The sequence below is a fragment of the Pholcus phalangioides genome, unplaced genomic scaffold (assembly GCF_987345545.1).
Source record: "Pholcus phalangioides strain wild (caught in Gottingen) unplaced genomic scaffold, Ppha-v1.0 ptg000032l_1, whole genome shotgun sequence".
Taxonomy (NCBI): domain Eukaryota; kingdom Metazoa; phylum Arthropoda; class Arachnida; order Araneae; family Pholcidae; genus Pholcus; species Pholcus phalangioides.
Window position 1 is genome coordinate 7535024 of NW_028301622.1, and position 27086 is coordinate 7562109.

Below are 27086 nucleotides of genomic sequence, written 5' to 3' on the forward strand. Positions count from 1 at the left end.
CATTTTCCTTTAAGTTAAAGAAAGAATACGAATTGGAAATATTTAACATGGTATGTTGGCATTGTATAGTATACAGGGCGTCCTATAAATGCTGATGCGGCCTTTGTCTCTCGTCGTAGACCAGGGGGTTCTTCAACCTTTCTCGAGTCGCGAGCACTGTGCCTATACCCGACTCCGACTGATCAGACACGGCCCAGGCTCTGTCCCTCCCGGGATATAAGCCTTTACCCGTGTGGGTTGGGTCGTGCTGGGGAATGCGCCTATACCCAACACCGTCTATAGCAGATGGTGCTGACATACCTACGCCTGAAATCTGCATAACTGTAATGCTTGAATGCAATTTATAGGGTGTCTAATCGAAACGTTGACCATGCGCTCGCGAGCACGAAATCTGACACGAGCATTGAGCACTCTTCACTGGGATGGTCAGGGAAGCACCATGGTACTCACCAGCAACGTTGAAGATAGCTGATGTAGAGGTATGGTATCAATTTAAAAAATGCTTAAAGTCCATTCAAAAATCACCCTGCACCAGCTTTGAAAGTGAAAATACAGTGTGTCACAAAATAAAAAGTGTCTAAATTTTCTTCACCCACTAGAAGTGAGGATTGTTAGGTTGCAGAATTTACATGTACTGTTTCCCCTGTCCTCAAACTTCAAATTAGAAAGTTGCTGCCCTGTCTCTTCTGGGCCCAGCAAAAAAAAAAAATCCTATGTTTCAAGTGAGTTATTCCAGTTTAAAAATTCTAGAAAAGTTGGGAAATGAGCTTCAAATATAAAATTATGGGCTTCCCTCATAAATGAGGGAAAGCATACGCACAAATACAAATGAAAATATCATATATCAGCATGTTTTATAGCCGTACGCACGTATTTGTGCATTTATCTCACATAATGTCTACACCAGTGTTTCCCAAAGTGGGCGATAGAAGCTACGGGTATAACATAGGATCCTATTGGTTCGCTTGAGTTGGGAGGCGATGAGAGAAAAAAAAAATTTTAAAGTAGGGGGCGATGGAACAAAAAAGTTTGGGAATATAATGGTCTACTTTACACACTGAAGGATCAGAAGGGGGAAACCAAAGGAAAAAATTATAAAAATCAATCTAAATCTGAATTCGGACCATAAAAATGTTGATCCTCTATGATCTGGTGTATACAGTCAAACCTCGTTAGTGCGACACCCGGTTAACACGTCACTCCGCTTACCGGATCACTTTTTGGAGGTCCCAATTATCCTCATGCAGGAATTGGCACAGCTATGGCTTAACGTTTAACGAGTCACTCCGCTAATCAAGTCATATTTTTGCTCGCCCAAGAGTGACTCATTAACGAGGTTTGACTTTATATCAAATGCAGTATATATCAAATATGCAGTGGAACCTCCAATAATGGACACATCCCATTAACGGACACTTTTTTGGTCTCCGGTCCGTGGAATAGAACTTTAATGTATTTTACTCCACGGTAGCGGAAATTCTCGATAGCGGACAGTGAAATCAGGCAATCTCTCAATTTTTTTTCAAAAACTTAATTTTGATTCATAAGTCGAGAATTTATCATATTCAACGAAGATTATGTATAATAAATACTATTCTCGTTTTGATAAATAGGATAAATCGTCAATTAAGTAAATTAATTAATCGTCAGTACTATATTAACTGAACATACGATGGTGAATTTGAAGGGTAATGTTGGTTTCGTTTGCACATGTTGACACGTGTGATGACTGATAACGTGTTATGAATGTGTTTTTATCTTCTCTTCACACTGATTATAATTTAATTTAGTAATTGTTGCAAATACGTTTACTACACGTACCATGTGCGGGCAAAAATAATTGTTATAATGAAAAAAAAATAATAGAAGTTATAATTTTTTCATATTCATCAAAATTTGCAACTTTATTTGGTAGTTATGCCTAATAGCCGGTGAAAGTTATAAATACTGCGGAGGTTAAATTTTCTTTATCGGAACGATTGGTGATTATGCATAACCAGTGGTGTATCGCTTTTACACATAGGAACCAATTGCGACCGAAAACAAATGGCGTATAAATATCAAAGTCGTATGAACGAGGTTTCATTGCATATCGTGCCTCTCCCATTAGCGGACACTCCCCGTTAGCAAACAAAATCATCGGTCCCATAGGTGTCCGTTATCGAGAGATTGTACTACACATGGCCAAAAACTCATTATACCAATTTTTCCTTTTTTTTGATATTTTAGAAAATACATATTTTAGTGTCATTTCAGTAGCTATATATAAGTACAATACCTTCTGTGATTTTCAAATTAAATACCTCCTTAAATTTCTTATTTAATGTACTTTTTCTTCAATTTTTCAAACGGAATAACTTCAATTTTCAAACGGAATAACTTCAATTTTCAAACGGAATAACTTCAATTTTCAAACGGAATAACTTCAATTTTCAAACGGAATAACTTCAATTTTCAAACGGAATAACTTCAATTTTCAAACGGAATAACTTCAATTTTCAAACGGAATACAGTAAAAGCCCGCTATAACGAGTATGACTCATAACGACAATCCCGATACAACGGGTGATTTACAGATGATTGTCAAAGAACTAATGCTACAAATCCGCTTATAACGAGAAATCCGTTGCAACGACAATTTTCCCGTGATTGTGAGCTGTCGCTAACGTTATAACGGACTTCTGCTGTACCTCTTTAACTTCCAAACTAAATACCCTCAATTTTCAAATTATACTCGCTAAAAAAAAGTGCCTCGAATATAGCAAGTCACTTTAAGTGAAAAATTCAAATTTGTGCTAATTCATGCCATGATAAAAAAAAAAATTCATTCACAGTACCTGAAAAGCTTCGGCAGCAGTGACGGCCGGTGTAAGGTCCTTGAAATTTTGGCAGGTATCGTCCAAGGAACCAAAAACGGCTGCGAGAGCCGGTCTCTTCTTGTGCCGTATGTGCTTCAACGAATTCGCGGTACTGTACTGCAAGTACTGCAGGCTACGGACACTAGATTCGAGCATCTGTTCGACGGCTTTCAGACCACGGTGAGACATCACTGATCACACACGGGCACGAATTAAAGTACGTACCAATAATTGCGAATATCCAAGTTATTCTCTTATTGTCATCAAACTCCGAATACGCACTTTGAACAAGAGTTTTCCATCACTGAACGTCACACGGTAATCGAATCGAAAATTATCACTGCAAAACAATTTAGTAATTCAAATTTTTATGGTAATTTTTTTACGAAGTTCTCTCCTCGTATCACAGATCACACATCCACGGAAGAAGCAAAACAACACACACACACACACGTTAAAAAAAAACGGGACAGAAAAGTTATCGTTCCACGTAATAATAATCGTCGTTATTATTATCATCATGAAGACGGCGACTACCAGCCTGGGTCATCACGAGCACTTTTTTTTTTTTAGGGGGGGGAAAGGCAAGCCGATTACACACACAACCAACATCGAAATCTGATTGGGACACACAGGACCGACCGGAAAAAAAAATAAATAATTATAATTATAATAATAATAAAATTGTGAACTATACAACAACGGGCAGCACAAACAGAATGCGACGAAGCGATGATACCTTGCTTGTCTCGTTTCTTACCAATCTGGTAAGACGTGTTGAAAAAAAAAAGGGCCTAAGAAAAGCCTTTAGGCCAAATATACGAGTTTTAACAGAGATAATAATAAATAAATAAATAACTAAAAAAAAAAATAGTCGTCGCAAACTAGCCCTTGCTATCCACCAATGATAATGTCCGGTCAGCGAGAGAAAGCATCACTCGTTCTCTCACATAACACACAAAACTAGGAAGACACCAAGAATGTACTTTTCCAGGCCCCCGGGCCCCCCCCCCCTATCCGACATTCACACACACACACAACAATAAAACTCAACGGAATGCACAACCAGCTAATGACCATAGCCCCACCTATGATAATAATAACAATTCCGTGCAAGTCCATTTTCCTATTGTACTTTCCATTGCTGGTATCTTCATGTCCAGCGATAATTATCACAAAAAAAAAGCCTAATAACAAATAAACTAGGCTTTGTTTAAAAAGAAAAATCCCCCAAATTGCTTCCACGATCAAAACAAAAGGCCAAAATAGCCTACGTTTGTTGTTTTTTTTTAATCTGATTTTTAGATAGTATTTAGCGGCAGTTAATTCTGTTTTTTTTTACTGGGTAAGAAAGGCCTATAAAATGCGGAAATGAATGTTTTTGTGCTATCTATATTACGTATCTATCATTTATAACGGCTTCGACTGTTGTTTTATGTTTTTTAAGGCCTAAAGGAGTTGTTGTAAATAGATTATATAGGTAGAAGATGCTCTGGATAGCTTTTTATAAGAGATTCTTTTACCCGATGAGGGGGGGGGGGGTAGGCAAGGCCGCCTACGTGCTCGTATTGTTTTCCGCGTTATCGATAGCCTACCTATAACAGATACATCGGGGGTAGGGTTAGGCCTGTAATTACGAGTCTTGTTATTAGAATATGAGGAAACAATAATTATTATTAGGAAAAATTGTTCGTTTTCTAAGGCCTTGTTTTTTTTTTCGGTTGAATAATCTATAATTGTTTGGATTTTGTGAATAATATTGTTGTGGATTCTTAAGTTATGTTATTATAACATACTGTTGTTGTTCGTAGAGGTCATAGGATTCCCACAGAAATTATAATTTGTTAATTCTCTACGTTTAGAAACGAGTTTTTGGACGATTAAGGAAAAAAAAAACATTAATTAAACATTTAAAAATTTTGTAAAAATTATTGAATGTGGTAAAGGGATAAAGAAATTACAATAAATTTATTGGGAAGTCAGAAATTAAAAATAAAAGGAAATTTTTGAAGTTTACAGCGGGTAATTGATTATAAAAATTGTATAGAAAAGTACCAGGAAATTAAGATCAACTTAAAATAAAATTTAAAAATTGAAAATAATATGATAAATCACGCAGGAGGAATTTCAAGTTTGCCGAATGAAGTAAATCAATTATTGTATGTAGTACTTCATTAAATGCTACATAAATTAAAGTAAAATAAATTAAATATACATTTGTTGAAAATTAAGAAAACCATCAAAATATGCCAATGTATTATCATGTAACATTCATATACAAAAATTTATGAAAATTTTATGAAAATTAATATTCATGAAAACAAATTTATAAAAGAAAGTAATTAAAAATATGAAAGAAAAAGTTTCCGAAGAAGCTTTTATGAAAGAAAAAGTTTCCGAAGAAGCTTTTATGAAAGAAATGATATAATTTAGAAACAAAATATCAGAATTTAAGAGAAACAAATCAACAGAATTCATTAAGAAAAATTAATAGAACATAAATAGAATTTATGAAGAAAATTGTAAAAAAATAAATTTATGAAGAAAAATTGTGAAAAAATAAATTTATGAAGAAAATTGTGAAAAAATAAATTTATGAAGAATAATTAATAGAACATAAATAGAATTTATGAAGAAAATTGTGAAAAAAAAGAATTTATGAAGGAAAATTGTGAAAAAAATAGAATTTATGAAGAAAAATTGCGAAAAAAAAATCACAATAAGATTTGAAGAAATAAATCAATGGAAATCACGAGAAAAAAAAAAATTAATAGAATTAACGAGAAAAAATCAATAGAATTCATGAGAAATAAATAAAAATTAGTAGAAAAATAAATACAAATAACCAAAACTAAACAAAAAAATTACAGAAAAAATAAAACTGATAAAAAAATTAGTTAAATAATTCAAAAACATACAGATGAAAAGAAAGAATTTTATTCAGAAAAACCTAGCAATTAAGAGAGGATTTATTTCCAACTTTATAAACAAAATTGAAAACAAAAACGAAAAATTAAAAAAAATAGATAAGATATTTTTCTACAAAATTATCTTAATAACAACACAATTAAGTATCAAATACAAATATCAATAAAATTCGCCTTTCATGAGAATTAAATGGATAATAATTTTTAGAATATTGAGTATTTATCGATACGCTATAGAAAAATTATTTCTCCATTTAATATACGTAACTGCAGAATTTTCAACGATGCGTGATGATACGCCGAAATAAATTCTAAATAATGAATATTCTCAGATAAATTCATCCTCCATGATTATGTTAATATCAACGGTATCAGTAAAAGTCCTCGATGGAAATTACAGCCTTTGAACTTTGTAAAATAGAAAACTGATCTCGTCCTTCCCAGACGTTTATAACGAGATATGCGCTGTTTCTTTTAGGCCTGTCAAGAAACTGACAAGCAGCTCGTCTCAGGTCTGACAGGTCCCAAGAAAAAAAACCAAATTTTTCAAAAAAATGGAACGATCCGTGCACTGACCTCATTTACTGACAAAATATATCAGACAGACATCGAGAGAGAGCAGGGACGAGAGTACAAAGTGCGGTTCCATGTTTGACATCAAACACGGTCTTGTCAAACACATCACTCAAGGAGAAAACTCCAAAAGAAACGTAGAAAGAAACAGACATTGCTAGAATTAACTCGGGGGAAAAAAATTATATCAATGTTATGCTAGAAAACATGGCCGGCGCTTTTCAATCACCACTAAGAAAGGACCACTTCTTTGGCGTTTCACGTATCGAATGAATCCGTCTCTTGGAGCGTCACATATAAAAACAACCTACGTACGTATGTATGTAGGGCGGATTTTTTTTTTTTTTATGTGTAGGTAAATGTTATCAGAAGAAACACTTAGTGAGGCGAAAATAAATTTCATAGATAAATGCTACATCCGGCCCAGAAAATTTTTTGTTTCTTAGGCGAGATTCCGCCTTAATCGTCACACAGCTGGATTACGACATACATACGCTTATCGAGTGACGGTACTGCGTATCCAACAACAAGATGGGGCGCGAACATGCGTACGGTGACGTAACTAATGAGAAAATGTATCATCATGGTCAGTAGCGGAGGACAAACAAACGAACCAATGATCACACTCAGCTGAACCAGCCTCTGAATTCATCCAGTTCCTATAAAGAGGAATCAGAATACCACATACATACACACTTATCGATTAACATACAAAGTGATGATACAGCGTATCCGACACAAAATGGAGCTCGAATATGAGTACGACGTAACTGATAAAAATGTTCCGATAACAAATGGGGTGAATATCACGATGGTCAGTAGTGGAGGACAGAAAACGAAGGAATGACCATACCCAGCTGGACCAGTCATTGAATTCACCCGAATTGGAAGAACAGTACTGGAAATACCACATACATGCACTTATCGATTGACATACTCGTATAAAGTGACGGTACAGCGCGTATCCAACAACAAGATGGAACTCGAGAACATGCGTAACTAATAAAAATATTCCGATACAAACAGGACGAGTCTTACCATAGTCAATGCGCGGAGGAGAGAAACCGAATGAATGACCATACCGAACTGCACCAGACTCCCACTTCATCCAGATTAGGAAAAAAAGGAATCGAAATATCACATACACACATTTATCGATTAAAAAATGAAGTGATGGTACAGGGTAATCCGACAACAAGATGCGAACATGCGTAACTAATAAAAACGTTGCGATACAAACGGAACGAATATCATCATGGTGAGTAACGGAGGACAAAAAACTAACCAATGACCATACCCAGCTGAACAAGTAGCTGAATTCATCCAGGTTGGAAAAACCGGACTCTTTAAATACCACATAAACACACTCACATATCGCGCGATGGTACTGCGTATCCGACAACAAGATGGAGCGCGAACATGAGTACGACGTAACTAATAAAAATGTTCCGATACAAACGGAACGAATATAATATTGGTCAGTATCGAAGGACAAAAAATTAACCAATGACCATACCCAGCTGAACAAGTAGCTGAATTCATCCAGGTTGGAAAAACCGGACTCTTTGAATATCACATAAACACACTCACATATCGCGCGATGGTACTGCGTATCCGACAACAAGATGGAGCGCGAACATGCGTACGACGTAACTAATAAAAATGTTCCGATACAAACGCGACGAGTATCATCATGGTCAGTAACGGAGGACAAAAAAAAAAAAAAAAACAACAACGAACCAATGACCATACCCAGCCGAAGCCATCCAGATTGGGAAAACAGGACTCGTAACATCCCTAGCGGAACAAAGTGGGTGAAACTTTTCGTTCCACAATCAGATGGGATTCACCTCCGTGTTTAATAGCGGCTGGATATTGAAGATGGTTCAGATGATGGACATGAAGGTCACTCGAATCCTTCCATGCATGTGATCGATTATCAACCCATATACAATGACATATAAGTTCGAAATATGTTAATAGAAGAAATCCGAATCCATTTCTTTTTTGTTTAATGTAATGACCCCTAACGTATTATATACGTGAGAACAAAAAAATAGCCATTGTCCGTTATCCTTCATCGGACAAAAAAGAACTTGTTATAAAACAAGATTCTTTACTTTCCTGTAAATACATTAAAAAATAAAAGGCTTGGCTGGATATTATGCATTTCTTTCTCTCTCTCTTACGGTTATTTCCTCGTGCTAAAAATGGCTTTTATGCAAATGTTTCTCTGGCATAATCAAGCAACAAAAAAGAGCTAATGTATGTTTCGAGAAACGGGGCGAAAAATGGCTTTTTAAAGCAAAAACTCTTCCTTACATTTCCCCTTCAGTAATTCTAAAATTAAATCCGGAAAAGGATATAATCCTATTTGGAAGAAAAGAGTAAACGATCAGCCAATCGTTTTCGAGAATACTTAGTGGATGCATAATGATGAGTTTTCAACAATGTTTAAGTTACACCAGTTGGGATACTTCTTACAAGAGACATTGGGGATTTTATGCTGGAGAGTACTTCTTATTGACAATGACTTGTGTGGGAAAAAGCAACCGTTTACCCACAGGAAAGAAATAATACACATTTTCTATCTCAACTGATCTCGGTGTTTCCCATATTACATGAATGCAGACGTTGAAGACGTCTGTTGCCCGCATTGTGGTACCAGTGGAACCTCTAAATAGCGGACACCTGTGGGACCAAAAAAGTTTGTCCGCTGATAGGGAGGTACGATATACATGTAAACCTCGGTTATACGACTTCAACATTTACACGACGCTCGCAATTGGTTCCTATACATTTCGATGTTATAATGTATTGGATCCCGCTTATAATGTTTTTTAAAAAATCGTCATGAAGAAACGTTGTAAGCGAGAAAACGCTTTACACGGGAAATCTTAATGAGAAATTTTTTGTTAGAGTTAGGACCACGGAAATAAGTCGTACTAAACGGGAAAACTTTGTAAGAGGGAACGTTATAAGCGGGACCGACTATATATGTTACACTGTAAGTAATTCACCGGTGGTTATGCATAATCACCAATCGTCTCGATAAAGAGAAAATTCACTTAAAAAATTTCACTACATTTATCACTTTTAATGGCAATTATGCATAGTTACCAAAATGAAGTTGGAAAGCCCGATAAATATGGAAAAATTTATAACCTTTCTTCTCTTCCAAACTAACCAAATAATTAATTAAACCAATTAATTATTTTTACTCGTACAAGATACTTCCATTACATATATTTTGCTATAGAAATGAAATAAAAGTAAGTACGAAGATAAAAACATTCATAACTAAACTTTATCAGTCTTGCAATGTTTACTTTCTTCACATGCACCAACAAACAAAGCCAACATTACCATTCGAGTTCACCATCCGGGACCATGGTTATGTTCAGTTAATTAACTAATTTATTAACGATTTATTATATTTACTAACACGAGCTTGGGATTAAGCATAATCCTAGATGAATATGATAAATTCTCGGTTTAAGACAAAAATTTATAAATTAAGTTTGGAAATAGATTAATTAATATAGTCTATCAAAAATTAGTTTTCCCTGATTTTACTGTCCGTTCGCTGACGGGGAGTGAAATACATTAAAGCCCTATTCCATGGGACGGGGATAAGAAAAGTTTCCGCTAACGGGAGGTGTCCGTTAACGGGAAGGTTCCACTGCACTTTGGTTACGCCTTCAACACCAGCTGATTTGAGTATGTATTTATTTGTGACAGCAGGACCGCAACTAGGGGGAGCAGGCGGGTCTCGTGCGACGGGCGCTGGACCAGAGGGGGGAAGCAAATTTTATTCTCAAACCTTTCCTTCAACACTACAAGGGGGCGTACTTGCCCCGGTAGACCAAACATCTAGTCGCGCGGCACTGTGTGAAAGACCAGCTGGAGTTGAAAAGGATTGCGCTTAGCGGGGACGTTTACGAAGCCTGGTCTCAGTGTGGTTTACCTTTATCCCATTTTTTTTTTTGGGGGGGGGGGTGGCAATTTTAGGTGGGAACGAAGAGCACCGTTAGAAAATTATCAAATTTTAAAGTTGTGGGGGGTGGCAAAATAATGTTTGTCCCGGGCGGCAAAAATATCTTAGTTACGGCCCTACTCCCAAGGATCGATATATTCCAGTTTGTGAGGGCATACGCAGGGCTGCCCTTACCCAGACACGAGCCCCGGAGTCTAGATTTTTTTTTTCTTTCTTCTGTGAGACAGGGAGATCGAAAATTAAGAAAATGGAAATCATGAAAATTCAGAATACATGTAAGAAATCATTTCAGAACTAATAAAAATTCAGAATAAATAAAATAGTTTCAGATTTAATGAAAATTCAGATTTCCAGAATTAATGAAAATTCAGATTTCCAGAATTAATGAAAATTCAGATTTCCAGAATTAATGAAAATTCAGATTTCCAGAATTAATGAAAATTCAGATTTCCAGAATTAATGAAAATTCAGATTTCCAGAATTAATGAAAATTCAGATTTCCAGAATTAATGAAAATTCAGATTTCCAGAATTAATGAAAATTCAGATTTCCAGAATTAATGAAAATTCAGATTTCCAGAATTAATGAAAATTCAGATTTCCAGAATTAATGAAAATTCAGAATTCCAGAATTGATAAAATTGCAGAAAACTCTGGAACTATTTCTTTCTAGATGAAAATGCAGATTTCCAGAATTGATGAAAATTCAAAATTTATGAAAAAAATTATTGATACCGTAAATGCGGGGTGTTGGTGCGACCGCATCTGTCGCACAACTCCAAGGGCAGTTCCGGGAATACGTTTATCAGGATGAATTCACAGCTACATACATTCACCGTGTCGTGTCAGACACGGCAATTATTCTCTAACATAAAAATGTCTGTCTACGCCTACGTAGCCACGATACGATAGATATGGATATGTTGATTGGTGTGCAAGCATTCAAAAGAGGAACTTGCAGTATAGACCAGATCAATGAACGACCAAACGAGTGAACCAGAGTGTGCGGACGCATAGGAGACCTAGCGAGCGAATGAAGAGGTCAGTGAGCGACCAAAGAGTGATCAAAAAATGAAAAAATGACACCTAGAAAGTGTTCAAGCATGAGTGTGACAGGGGGACGGGGGCTAAAGGGGCTATAGCCCATGGCGGCAAATTAGAAAAATGAGTAGTTAAGAAAATTTAGAATATTAGAAAGATGGCTAACTTTGTGTATCCCACAGGCCACAAAACCATAAATATGCCTCTGATCATAATATTACACCAGCCTGATTCCTCAAGAAAGCCTGTTTATCCATCTCGCGGTAACGTCTACAGCCAAAATTTTGTCCTCGATGGCAATTCAAATCGAGCGGGAAAGAATTACAAAAAGTGTGTGTGAGCATAGGAGTGAACAAAAGAGTGTATAAAGACAGGAGTGAAAAAAAGCATGTATGAGCATAGGAGTGACCACAAGAGTGTATAAGCACAGGTGTGATGAAAAGGGTGTCTTAGAGAACGAAGTTAATGAGCGACCAAGAGAGTGCACAAGCATGTGAGTGACGAAAATTTTACACCAGCCCGATTCCTCAAAAAAAAAAAAAAAAAAAAATCCTGTTTATCCATCTCACTGTAATGTCGACAGCCAAAATGTTGTCTTCGATGGTAATTCCCATCAAGTGGTGAAGAATTACAAAGAGTAAGCATAGGAGTAACCGAAAATGTGTGTATAAGCATAGGAGTGACCAAAAGTGTGTATAAGCATAGGAGTGACCAAAAGAGTGTATAAGCATAGGAGTGACCAAAAGAGTGTATAAGCATAGGAGTGACCAAAAGAGTCTATAAGCATAGGAGTGACCTCAAGAGTGTATAAGCATAGGAGTGACCACAAGAGTGTATAAGTACAGGAGTGATAAAAAGGGTGTATAAGTACAGGAGTGATAAAAAGGGTGTATAAGCATAGGAGATACTAAAAAAGTGTAATAAGCATAGGAGTTACCAAAAAAGTGTATAAGCATAGGACTGACCACAAGAGTGCATAAGCACAGGAGTGATGAAAAGGGTGTCTCAGAGAACGAAGTCAATGAACGACCAAAAGAGTGCACAAGCATGTGAGTGACGAAAATTTTACACCGAGCCCAATTCCTAAAAAAAAAGCCTATTTATCCATCTCACGGTAATATCGACGGCCAAAATTTCGCCCTCGATGGCGATTCCCATCGCGGGTGGGAAGAATCGGGTTTTTAAAAACTTCTTTGTTTGTTGAAATGTCGTCGAATGGTTGACGACGATCACGTCTTCCGAGGACTCGATAGAGGGTTTCAGTTTACATGCACGCGGAGCCCTTGCTGCTTCGGTTCGGTCAGATCTATCTATACACTCGTATATTGCATGCCTGCCGGGAAGGAAAACACACCATCATATTACAAGGTCGATGACCGGACCTAATATAGTCTTCTTCTTCGTCTTTCTTATGGTTGTTGACTGCCCCGAGGCTAGAAGATACGCCGGCAATGGTTTTTTTTTTGTGCGTTTTTATTCCTCTTTTAATTTCAAGAAGCGTACGAAAAAGCACGCCGTGGAAAAACAGGAAAAACGCGAACATTTTTGCCGAAAAGAATTCCGAAGTCAAGTCAGGCGTAAACATGTCTTTTATTTTATTGGCTTCTGGAGAGACGCTGAGGATAACAACAACAACAACAACACAACGTTGTAGAGAGGAAAAAGAGGACATTGAAAGCGTTGTAATTTATTCAATTTTTTTGTATTTTCTGGAAATTTAGGGTTAGCTTTTGGAGCAAATGTACGTTCGAGACATGAATTTCATCATCATTCAAGAACGACGAAATTCCGGTTTTCCGTAATGCATCTGTACCTCAGAACCATACTATCGTATGACCATTTGAGCGATTTTATAGTATTCAGAGGAAAACAATAATTTATATATCTCATTATTTTGTTAATTCCTTCGAAAAGTATAGTGGGACACACTATGGTATGGTTTTGGCTACTAAAATGTAATAATTATTTTAGCTAAAATGTCACTAAAATATAGAATGAGAACTACAAGATCTTAAAATTGACAAAAAAAATAATGGACATACGATAATATGGTTCTGAGGTACATATATGTTACGGTAAATGTGATAAATCCGGTTATTATGCATAATCACCGAGCATGGGCATTTTGGTAAGTTTGATAAATTTCACTAAGTTTTTAAAATCCCTTTTACCGGCTATTATGCATGGTTGCCAGAAGTTTCAAATTTAATAATTACTAAAAGAATTATCACTTTTGCCTGCAATTATGCATAATACCCAAGCGTCGCGTGTCGTTGTTTGTATAACAATGACGATACATTACCAATATGATAAATCAATTTTTTTTTGAAACCGAGTACAATTCGTGTGTATCACCATCTAAGGGCGATTTACTAATAGTGAGTTGCACCGGAAGTGTAACTGTGTGTGTACCCAAGTCTGAGTCCGTACATAGTGCTGTGTGTGATTTTTCAGCGCTGCCATCTATATTTCAGAAGTGAAGTGAGTGATGTGTTATGATTGAATTGAATTACATTTGTACTGTTTATAGGTCTGTTGCTCTCTGTGGCGAGACTCTTTGAAGAGGAGATCGGCTCGCATTCGCGCCTTGAAGTTGGGAACCCCAGAAACCGACTTCAGCCGACCACCACTATGGCGATGGTGGGGTTCGAACCGGTATAGTTTGCATATTGAAAACTTATGAAGGGTAAATACTGTATTAACAAAGCTTCTCGGATAAATCAGACATCAAAAATGAAATGGAAATTGTATTTAATTACAATGATCATAATACCTAAAATGTTTACTTTTCACTGAAGAAATTAGCGCCCTCTATTAGCTTAACAGAGAACAAAATTAAAATAATTAAATGTACGTATTGAATACAACTCGAACGCCAGCAATTGCTCTCAAATGTATTTATGTTGACTTAATAACATATTTTCTATTAATTCAAAATGTTTCATTCAATAAAAACATTGTATAGGTTAGTGGTTGATGTGTATTAACATTTGACGTGTGGAGCGAAATATTCAATTAAGCGGGACGAGGGGGCAGAAGTCGTTGAAATTATCATATTAAGCGGGGAACATTAACATTGTCTCTATGGGAGAAATTTTGGTGCTACAGGATTTTATATGTTTGAGCGGGGCATCCGGTTATCCGATTAAACGGGGTGGACCGTATTTTCACGAAATAAACAAAGATATTGCAAGGATCAAATTAAAATATTTTGTGTAAGTTTCAGAGTTACTCGCAGCTACTTCTGATACAGGCTTGATCAAAAACATTTTTTTTTTCTCATGTAATTTTAGGGGCCATTAAAGTATTACGTAAGCAGATTTTCAGCCATTTTTGCCCCCCCCCCCTGTCAGCAAATCCGAAACCCCCCTCACCCCCGATGCTGACGTAATGCTTGAATGACCCCTTATGACGCAAATGCACTCGGGACTAAATTTTCACTGGATGTTGGGAGTACAAACATTGAGTGAGAGCACGACCAAAATTTCAGAATTATGAAATTATTTGATTCATCAAATATTTTTCTAGAAATTCGAAAACAAAATCTCCGAAAACACCAAAGTGTCCGCTGACTTACAGCTGCCTACACAGTGTAAGAACAACACGAACAAAAAATACGCATGCAAAATACGGAAACGCAACGCAGAAGACAAACGAACGAGCCAACGTCGTGCGTGCTTTGCCAAGTGAAGGTGGTCAGCCAAGGGCAAGAATTTCTGGAGGTCACTCGTTGGGAGAAGGTTGGTGGAATGAACTTGACAGATGACCTTGAGATGAGGGAAGAGAATCTTATTATTAGGTGAGCTCCTCTCTTCTCAGAGGTGAATAAATCAAGAAAAAAGAATACGCGCATATGTGACAAGGGGAAATTGATGTGTTCCACGCGATGGAGCGTCGTCATCATTCTCCAGAGCGCAGGCGCGAGAACGGACTAATGGCAAAGGTGGAATGAATTTCATTAAAACACTGAAATTTGACTCGGAAAGAGACATGAATCACAGAACAGTAACGATTTGAAATTAGCAATGCCATCAGTAGATTAGTAGCAGATATGACACGTTATCCTGTTTATTTGTGTCCGACTGCATTGACACTAGTGATGTGTTTAAGCAGGGCCGCAACTTGGAGGGGGGGGGGGACAGGTGGATCTCGTGCCCCGGGCGCTGGACTCGAGGGGGGTGGGCAAATTTCATTCTGAAACCTCTCCTTCAACATTACAAGGGGGGGCGTGAAAATGCGCGCTTGCCCTGGGCGACCAAGCATCTAGTTGCGGCCCTGTGTTTTTAAGGCATCGCTGTTTATAGTTAGACAGAACGAAAGCAATGCCTGATTTTGGAGATCAGGTTCGAGAAATATTTTTTAGGACATATTCTTTGTTGTTGGGATAGAAACATGCACTATCAACGGTAGAAGCTCGCCATTCTAAGCCAGGAATCTTCAACCCGTTGCTCGTGACCACCAAGGTGTTTCCCCTGAAGCACCCAGAGTGCTCGTGCCCGATTTCGTGATCGCGAGCACTTGATCAACGTTTCAAGTAAACTCCTTTAACAAACTGCATTAAAGGATTGGAATTATCCTGATTTCATGCACTATCATGCCAAACTTGTTGTAAGGGTGCTCTTCTTTAGTTGATGAGTACAGGCGGTGCTCGTGACTAGGAAAAAGGTTGAAGGCCCCGGTTCTACGCTATCTAGTCTCTAACCCTTACAACGTCAATTCCAAGATATCTTCCGAGTATACAATATACATAGGTAACAGCAGGCACACTTCAATTAGTAAAAGTATCCAAATAGCATGTAGTATCCAGATACGTCATTCATGTTCGAAGGGGTTGTATAGTTATTAGAATGGGAAAAATAACTTTTTATACGGACACCCTGTGCCCAAAAAACCCAATAAACCCAACCTAAAGTTGTTTCCCTGTCCATCCTGATGCCAACAAAAACATTCCACGTTTCTAAGTGCAATATTCGGCGATATATGAATTCGAAAAAAAATGGAGGACAGTTGGGGAGAAAAACAGCATTGAATGCGAGTAAAACGGTTTGAACGTTCTAAACAAATGGACCTAAGCCTTTCTTTAATCCTATTTGTGTCCGAAACGTTAAGTAAAGTTTCAGCCGGGGATTCGTGGCCGAGGTAAAACAACTTCGCCATTAGTGCTTTATCCACCAATATCAATCAATACAACAATGAAAACCTTATGTAAGCACTAGTCACGGGGGAAATTAAGAAATGAGTTGCTGATCGTACACCTTGCATTTTATAGGAGACTGATTAGCATATTTAAAATGATTTGATTTCGTGCAGTGCCCTCTATCGACGAAAATGTAAACTATATAACCTTTCATGATGATGACTTCACTCTCCGCTGTCCATTCCGCTATCCATACAAAGGTTTTTAATAGCTGGTGATTCGCCAGCACTGAACGGGGCCGTACATGGACGGTCGGACACAATTCAGTCCAAAGAACCTTTGTATGGATAGCGGAGAATGACGTCATCCTCGGATAAGTCGCCATCTGGTGGCTTCGTCAGTGATTGTGAGCTTTGGCCTGAATTGTGTCCGACCGTCCATGTACGGTCCCGTTCAGTGCACACGAACTCCAAGGAAATATTGAGATATTCGTTGCTTCTGTAGTCTAGTGGTCTAAGGCGTTCACCCGGTAGTCAAAGGGACGTGGGTCCGATTCCCTGCAGGGGCAGTTGAATTTCCTCTTTCCAAAAAATATATCTTCGCATCAGCCAGCTGTTAAAAACCTTTGTATATATATTCGAGTGGTAGGTGGAACATGGATTGGGCACGTCGACAACGGAATATGATTGAAGCACATTTGGTAGCGTGATTTAGGGCTCCACCTACAGACGTGCAGCTTAAATTCATACTGTATTTAAGCCTTATCAATTCATCGATGCAACTGTACTACTGTACATGTGACAAAAAAAAAAAAAAATCATTCGTACTCACCGGTAAAGCCAACGAGGGAAGACGTGGTCCAGGACCTGGCCTGGCCACGGAGGAGGGCTCACCCGAGCCAACAAGGAAAGACGCGTGGACCAGGACCTAACATGAGCCAACAAGCCAATGAGGGAAAACGTGGACCTGGCCTTATCCACGGTGGAGGGCTCATCCGAGCCAACAAGACAACGAGAGAAGACGCGTGGTCCAGGACCTGGCCTGTCCAAGGAGGAGGGCTCACCCGAGCCAACAAGGGAAAACGTGGTTCAGGACCTGGCGCTTGGCCACAGAGAAAAACAGAGGGCTCAAGCTCAGTAGAGCTAAAAAGACATCAGAAGAGCTCATCGGAATAAATTGTATATTGTATAATATAAATATTTAAAAATCTGTATACACTTTTTTTTTTAATAATGTATTCACGTTCATGTATTTTATATGCATAATAAAGCACCCGACACCGCCCAGCCCCCGGGCAATGGCTAAAATTGACAATGGTCGATAGAGCCTGGGCGGGTGCACGGTATGAAATGTCAAAAATGTACTCACCGGTAAACGGAGAAGATCCTCAAGGGAGTACTTCGCTGCTCCTTGCCTCAACCTACAAAGTGCCACAAAGTCCTCATCAGTACTCTGCCTTTCTTTCAGTAACCTGGGAAATATACGGATTTTTATCGATCAACAGATGCAAAAATTCCACACAAAGCGTCTCTCGCAATCAATTACAGCAGGAACAAAAAAAAAATTAATTTCTAGTCTGTAATGGTCACGAAGATGAAACCAGAGACGGAAAAACCAGCTTATCATACAGCTTAAGAGAGCCTAGAAAAACAAAACTAAATAGCACATAACCCTTTTGGACCGGAATCTGAGGTTGGTTTGACGGCCATCAACGATCAGATCGAAGTCGGGGAAAAGTTTAAATAATCAATCACTTGGATATGATCAGTAATCTATCATTTTATGACTATTTCGCTCAAAATAGAAATTTCTCCAGTTTCAAAAGGTTTTTTTTCGGAAGGAAGCTGGTAAGATAAAAACCTGTCTCTGAGGTTAGAATTTGGATACTTTACGAACAAAATCAAAGTTTGTGTCCCGTTTTTTGACCGAAAACTACCTACAAATAGCAGACTAAAACCCAGATTTATATCTTATTTCACATCGGATTATCTTATTATTGTGGGAAAAAAAATTGATTATATCTCTCCTATGATCTTCCCATAAAAAATGAATTTGATGCTTTTTGCCATTTATTGCCATAGTCCTGCATACCAAACAAGTGCCCTTATTTTGCATGCCCTTAATCGAGGCGGTGATATGAACTTCTATATATATCTGACCGGCCGGAATTGCACGGGGTATAGGTCTACACCAAACAAGGGCAAACTGAAACACAGATGAGAAATATTTCAGGAAACTTAAATCAAAAATTTTAGAGAACGGCATATTATCATCTGAAACAGTGTTTTCGAACATGGTTTCAGAGCGAAAAAATATCAAGTAATAGGGACAAACACAACCAGGACTGGTCCAACATAATTGTGGGGACCTGGGCTAAGTAAGTTACTAGAGCCATTGGCTGGAAGTGCCATCTATACAAATTTACTTTCCCACACCTGAAGCCTACGAATTGGTGCATGCGTTTCGTGGGCATTTTCAGAGGTTTGTAAAGCAGAAAAAGGGGTCCTCAAGACTTGACCTCTACAACATTGGAACTTGGATAGGTTACGAACGAATTAAAATTGGCTTCCAGTTTTAGTTCACATCGGATTATCTTACTATTTTGGAAAAATATTGATTACTAGCTATAATACCCGGCGCTACCCGGGTTTTCTTCAATGAGGATTTTTGGATCACGTGATATCTCTCTTTCTTTGAGGGACATACAAACCGTGTCTAAGTTAACCAACATGAGGACTTCCTGCGCGACTCATAAAAGATAGATTTAAAGAAACGTAAAAATGAATGAATTAAGAGACAATACGGAGACATTAATTTTCATGATTGAGAGGATATAAATAAGAAGTTGAAATCAATGTTATTGCACGAATATCCAACTCAAAAGTATATATAGGTCCGGCTAATTACTTCATATTCAATCTCCTGGGCTTCGTATACCTCTAAGCAAACACAATATTTCCGAAATCGGGAATTCTATACAATTTTTAAATTTATTGATGTGGCGGAAAACCCCACCAAATTTCAGCATTTCTACAGTAAAATCGGCAATTTTAACACTGATTTCTATGGGGACCATCCTTTGCTTGACCCTCAAAGTGATGCTGATGATGGTGTCTATTCAAAAAGCTGTCATTACTGAAAGGATTGAAAAAGTGGCAAACCATTATAAAGGCATAAACTATTATACATATGCGTATAGCACTGAAGTGACAAACCATTGTAAAGACATATACAGCACGTCTGAAATGCATTGCTAGGAAACCACGGTAACCAAAGTAAACGTTCCGAGAGCGATTGTTCAGGCCCAAAAACCATTGTTGCCCGACAGTTTTTTTGCCCATTTGGGGCATTTGCCCTGCTCTGACGAAATTTTAAAGTAGCCTGTCGTTCAAGTCGGGTCCCATTTGGTATATATATGCAAAATTTGGTGACGATCGATCTAAAATTGTAGATTTGTATATAGAACATACACACAGAAAATCAATTTTATATATAGATATCTCTCCTATGATCTTCCCATAAACAATAAATTTGATGTTTTTTTCTTATTTTTGCCATCTATTGCCATAGTTCAAAATCGTGCATACCAAACAAGCGCCCTTATTTTAAATGCCCCTTAATCGAGGCAGTGATATGAACTTCTATATATATGTGACCGCCAGAACAGCACAGGGTATAGAAAACGTTTTGGTACGAAAATTTCGGTAACTTTTTTGGAGAAAATTTTTAAAAAAATTTCCACAATTATTTTTTTTTGGGGGGGGGGGGGCATGAAGTAACCTTAGCCTCCAGATTCAGTTGCTATGATATTGTTAAAATTCTCATTTAACAAGCGGGATGTCCCATGAATCGGTAAATAGTTTAAAAATTCATAAAAACTAGAGGAGTTGGTATATTTGAATGTATGGTATGTTTGCAAAAAAAAGTTATTCTCACGAAAGAATTTCTTTTTGGTACAGAAAAATATTTATTCAAATTTTTGTCGGTGGAGGGCGCTGCACGAAAGCAAGTCACTAGGAATACATATGGTGACCATACGTCCCGTATTTCCCGGGACAGTCCCGACTTTTTGACAAAAGTGTCCCGGTTTTTCCCGTATTTCGCACGAAGCCTACTTGAATTTTTATTCTTTATTGAAGACAAAGATTGAAATTATTTTTCAACTCATAAATTATTGTATGATAATTACAACTATATATGGGAATATTAATCTGCCTTGGTAAACTTTTTTTTTTTCGTGGAATACATTTTAATCCACTGCAGTTTACAGTAATGCATCATTTCCCGCCATTGTGGTTTTTCCGTAATTTCAACAACATTTGGCAATTTTGTTTGGTTTTGGCGTCGTTTTTGGCGATAATTGGTGATGTCCCGTATTTTCCCGTATTTGGAATCCCGATGTCCCGTATTTATCTCAAAGAGATATGATCAGTCTAGGAATACATAAATCAGAGTTCTATAAAATCCAGGGTGTATGATTAACAGCTCATTTCTGAATGTTCTCGTCACTTTCGTAAACGAAATGTGAGGTTTTCATTGTGATGTTGACATTGGTGGATGATTTCACTATGAGTGAAGTTGTTTTATATCAGCCACAAATCACCGGCTGAAGCTTCGCGATCGTTTCGGACACAAGAGATTGAAGAAACGATCAGATCCAATCACACCTGATTTGCTTTTGTGCAGTGACCTCTACCAATGAAAAATTCGAATGAACTACCAAACTGAACTGCCAGTGAAACAAATTTGAACAAATAACAAACAACTTTTACGTAAACTGCATTGAAATCTACCGATTCCTACAATTATAAATTTAAAACTAATTACGAATTTACAGGACACCTTATAGTTCCGAAAATTTCCACCAGGAAGGGATACGATTGTTTTTTTCACACAGAAATCTTCCCAAACCTTCGTATCTAGTCCCCCATCATTGTGTAATTCGAAGGGTGTTTCAAAATTCTCACACATCATAGTTTATGAATGTTCTTTTCAAATAAATAGTAACTATTTAACAGAAAATAACAGATTAAATTTATGAATCGAAACACATTAGCTTTAAATAAAAGTTTAAAAACACTTAGAATTTACAACAAACGCTGAAAATGCTGGCCTTTTCACGCACACAGAGGTACATTTGTTTTTTTACCATATTGCACGAGATTCTACAAAGTCTGTGAGAATTAATGTCTGATTACATTAATGGTGTTAGTCTTGAGTTCATCAATCGTACGTGGATCATAGCAATATGCCACAGTTTTAAGATAGCCTGAAATTTTGGTGTTGGTCCACTACGAACACTCACGTTGTTCATAAAAAGCTTTTAAATGATTAAAAAACTAATTGTTTTTGGTGCGCTGTATCACACCGGTGGATTTTGTGGGCTTTCCCCTCCCCATTCCACTGTTGGTGGCAAACTCTATATACACACATTATTACTCAATTCATTTCATTGTTGAAGAGTGATGAATGGGAATCCTGGTTTCAACAGGATAGTGCTACTACGTCAGAAGAAAGTTTTTATGTTTTTAATGAAAGTTTTCAATCCCTCTAAGGTGTTGGTGCACGATCTTAGCTTCTCATGATTCCCTAAAGGAAAAATATCCTTCCTTTAAGGAATATTTAAATGTTTGAGTTATATTTTTCATAGAATTTTAACTTTAACAACATGCAACGTTTTCAAAAATCACCAAAATTTACCCATATTTTGTGACATAAAATTTTTTTGAATAATTTTAATAAAAAATCCTCGTGTTAAAGTATGTAACACCATAGTGTTGAGAGAGACAAAGTTTCGAACCATTTGAATGAGTGGTGAAGGAAAAAATTTTCCTTATCTAACAACACAGTTTTGAGAAAAGAGCATTTTAGTGGGAAACATTAGCATGTATAATACCTGTCAGCAGTATATTTCAAAACATTAAAAAAATATTTCTAGTACAGGGTAGAACAAAAACTTGAACATAGACGCAGAAAATTTCACAATATTTGTAAATTGAAAAATTCGGAAATATGTTTTTTTTGGAAAATTTTCGTGCAGTAACCCCATTAAATGAATTTTGTGTCGATCGAGTCATTACAAGCGGACTTAGATCGCCTCTTTCACCGGCCTCATAACTCCGAGGACTTTTTCCTTTAGAGCAATCTTAAAAATGTTACGTACTGCAATAATCCGCATACGATGGATTAACTGAAAACTAATATCATCAGTGCATTATCAGACATTAAATTATCGCAGACTTCGTAAAGTCTCGAGCAATCTGTTTAAAAATGTAATTGTGGCTATGTGTCTGTAAAAGGGGTCTACATTTCCAGCAAGATTTTTTTTTTCAACATTTAATGTTTCAATTCATAGGTTTAATCTGTTATTTTTGTTAAATAGTCATTTAGGAAAACATTCTTAAACTGTGATGTGCGTGAATTTTGAAACACCCTGTATAACACGTCATTTTGCTAGTTAAATCAAGCCACAAGCAATGCAGTTGATACAATTTACTTAAGGCTTTGACCAGCGACCAGCAAACTGATGGCAAAAAATTGATAAATTACAAGAAATCGTTTTGATAAGAATTGCAAATTCTTTTAATCAATCACCAATCAACTTACGGTAACGTCACTGCAGTGTATAGGTTCAAGTATTCTTCGTACTTGTTCCAAACTAGCTTCGAAAAAATATTTCCTAAAATACAGAAAATTGCCATTTAAATACGAGGAAAGTTGTGAATACATTCATATTCAATTGGTAATAAATTCAATAGATCACAGTCACATGCATTAAAACTAAAAACAATGATGAACAGTTCCCAGTCACTCGTGAACCGGTAATTCTTCAAATATTTACAGCCGGTTAATCGACCAAACGATGCGGTCAACCCATCAATCGTAAGTCGCGACGGAAACACCGTTAATTTGGGACAATTCCCACGAAACCAAACACAGTGTTGAATTTAGTCATCAAAGTTCCAGGTGAAATATGAAACCAAACAGCCAATCGAGTTTTGTCTTTTAAGTCAACTTTGCCCAGAAGGATCTGATGAACCCTATCAACCAACAGGAACCAGCTAAATAAGCTGGATCGAGACGAAAACAACTGCAAACATCCGAGATTACTCAGCAATGTGATGAGGTTTTAATGGACTATCGAAATCTTAAGGTTCACGATCGATCAATGCTGGATAACAGCTATGATCAACGTCTCGAAAAGATTAAGATGCTCTTCTTCTAATTCACGAATTACGGTTTCATGAAGTAATCAATTTCAAGTGATGCTCAAGTGCATTTATTTTAAGAAAAAGTACACTGAGCGGAAGGTTATTTTTTTGATCGATTGGGATCAGAACAATAATGGGGGGAATCATAATTAGTTTTAGGTTTTTATTTTTTAACGTACGGGTTACAGGCTGGCGATTGAATTGTTACGTAAGCTTGTGCTATATAATTTAGTGATTTTTATATACAAAAAAATACGGAAAAAAATTGATGTACGAGCTTTTTTTTATATGCAATACATTGATCAATATCTAATAGCTGATTCGATTTTATAAAAGAAATTCAGAAATTCAAAATTGAATTTGATTCTTCAATTTAGTTACTTTTTTAAAATTATACTGATATTTTATCAATGTAAATTATCAATATATTTTATCAAACTCAATTTTATTCAATTCTTATTGCAATGTAAGTACGTGATTGATCATCATCATCATCATCCATCTTCAATCCACTGCTGGATGAAAAGGTGTAATCTAAATGTTGCTCTGTCTGATGCTCAAAAGCCATCCAGTTGACTCCAGTCACTTTTCTGATCTCGTCGATCCATCTTGCGTGGGGACGCCTTCTCGGACGTTTAATACCACGGGGGTACCAACCCAGAATACTTGGGTTCCCTCTGTTGCCCTGTCTCTGTCTTCTTGCAATATGTCCAGCCCATTTCTATTTTAGACGTTTAAATCTTTCCATGATATCACGTACCTTTGTGCGCTTCCTTATCCAAGTGATTCGTTTTCTATCTCTCCTTGTGATGTCTACCATACATCTTTCCGTGCTCCTTTGTGTTGTCTATATCCTTGCCTTTGTATCGTCTTGCTCGTGAGTATCCATGTTTCAGCTCCATAAGTCAGTGCTGGTAGCACACACACTGGTTAAACACTTTTCTTTTCAAGCATAATGGTATGCGACTCTTCAGAAGAACACAGTTTTTGCCAAAAGTGTTCAATCCAATCCTGATACTTTTGTTTATTTCATTAATGATTCCGTTGTCTATTGTAATTTCTTGTCCCAGGTATACATAGCTTTCTACTTCTATCTCTGTGTTATGGAGCAGGATCCTCTTCTTCAAAGAAAAGGAGTTAAACATAACTTGAGCCTTTCGCAGATTCATTTCCAAACCCACCTGCCTTAGCCTGTTCTTGTATCATTTCTTCTGGTTCGTCGGAATTATTGCTGATAACAACAATGTCGAATACAATACGCAAATGGTTGTGAGAAAATCTTCATTTATTTCAATTCCTTTCTCATCCTAATCCATTTTTCTAAATGCTTCTAAAACAGCGGTAAAGAGTTTCGGTGAGATAGTATCACTCTGTCTGACACTTTTCCCAGGTTTAATCTTTGGTTTTCCTTTATCCAAACGAAAGGTTGCAGTTGTTTTCTCGTATAGTTTCTTGATGATATTGAGATGTAAGTCTTCTCTACCCCAATTACATCTAGAGCTTTAACAGCAGATGTGAAGACAGAGTCAAACGCTTTCTCAAAATCAATGAGGGCCATACACAATGGTAATTCGTATTCCTTGTGTCTCTCTATGAGTTCCCTGATTGTTTGGATGTGATGCATTGTACTAAATTCACTTCGAAATCCAGCTTGTTCTTTTCGTTGGGCTTCGCCCAATTTGATTTCAAGCCTATATGTGAGCCCTTTATTGAAGATTTTATAAATTACTGATAGGAGTCCGATTGGTCGATAATTCTTGATACCCTCCTTTTCACCCTTTTTGTAAAGAACCATCATTGCGTTATTCCTATCTTCAGGCACATCCGATTTTGTGAGACAATTTGTGAACAAAGAAGCTAGCATACTGACAAATTCTTCTCCTGCTTCTTTAATAATGTCTATTGAAATCCAATCTTCACCTGGGCATTTCCCTTTTTCATACATCTTATAGCATTGTAGACTTCTTCTTTCAGCACAGGTGCTACTTGTACAAATTCTGCTCTATTTTCTTTTGTTCCTGTTCCGATCCTGCTCTTCACAAGCTTGTATAAAGTATCATAAAATTCCTAAACAATACTAATGATTTCATTTCCATCTTTTGTGATGGTTCCATCTTCCCTTTTTAGTGCAAAAATTTCCTTTCTCCCAACACACAGTTTTTGTTTTGCCTGATTTCAAGCTGCTATTATCTTCCAGTGCTTTCTTTATAATATCGCAATTAAACTTCCTGACATCTTCTGTAATCCGCTTTCGTATTGTCTTACAAAGTTCTGCATATTCCACTTTTGATTAAGGGTCATTCTTCTTAATCTGATCTTAATCTTTTATCAGTTTCTTTGTTTCTTCTGTTATTTTTTTCACCGGTTTGATTTCTTTTTCTCCAGCGACTTCTTTTAGGGTAATGGTTAAAGTGGTGACATCTTGTCCCTCCTCAGTGGTGTTATATAGCAAATAAAATCGGTTCTTCAGCTCTAACTGGAATTCATATCGATGTTCTTGCAGCTTTGCCATATCGATGACAGTTTTTCTATTTTTGATAAGTTTCGCTCTTTCCATTCTAGTGTTAAGCATTATTCTACATCTCACCAGTCGATGATCGCTTCCTGTATTGAAGACTGCAGTCTTGGATCATATGCTTTTTATTAGATATATAGGATGTAGTCGATCTCGCTTGTTGTTCCAGTTGGACTTCTCCAGGTCCACTTTCTTTGGGGTTTCTTCTCAAAAAACGAATTCATGATGCATAACTGTTCGCTCTCTGCGAATTCGACGAGTCTGTTTCCTCTGTCGTTACGTACACCATGACTTCCAACTGAGCTTTCACCATTTCTTCTCTCTCCAATTCTGGCATTGAAGTCACCCATTACTATTTTGATATATGATGGTTTCCTTTATACTGTGCATCTCGTCTAATTCTTCATAAAAGTCTTCTACTTCTTGATTGGAATAGCTTGTTGTTGGTGCATAGACTTGTATAATCTGTATCCGGTATCTGCACGATATTTGCTAACCTATTTTGCAACTCTATCAGATGTACTCATCCGTTACATGTGGCCAAGGTCATCATCTTATGGCAGCTTGGTTCAACCCAGAGATTCTTAGCACCCTCTGTCTTCATGTCTTGCTGGTTGCTGCCGTAATCAGGGAAATTCAGACTGCTGGGGAATGAGGGCCCTGGGTTTATAGACAAAGTTCATATTTCTCTTTAGAGGGTTTATGACCGCAATTCTCCACGCTGGCCAGTGCGGGTTGGAGGAAGCCCATCCGCGTCCGTTCACCACGTGTTAAACATGCTACTACTTACAGGATGCACCACGAGAAGGTGTGGATTGGACTTGAAGC

At 37.2% G+C, this 27086-nt stretch overlaps 1 protein-coding gene across 3 annotated transcripts in view; it reads right to left on the minus strand.

Moving 5' to 3' along the window:
- LOC149066853 (uncharacterized) overlaps positions 1-27086 on the minus strand; it is a 428124-nt gene that overhangs the window by 204285 nt on the left and 196753 nt on the right. For 2 of the 3 annotated variants that reach the window (XM_089253243.1, XM_089253244.1), the window contains exons 6-7: positions 23139-23211; positions 17901-18003 (exon numbers count right to left, since the gene is read on the minus strand). In XM_089253243.1, the coding sequence (XP_089109369.1) occupies positions 17901-18003; positions 23139-23211 (176 nt within the window). Of the gene's footprint in view, positions 1-2837; positions 3413-17900; positions 18004-23138; positions 23212-27086 lie in introns of those variants that run through there. The other variant, XM_089253245.1, reaches the window with a different exon arrangement.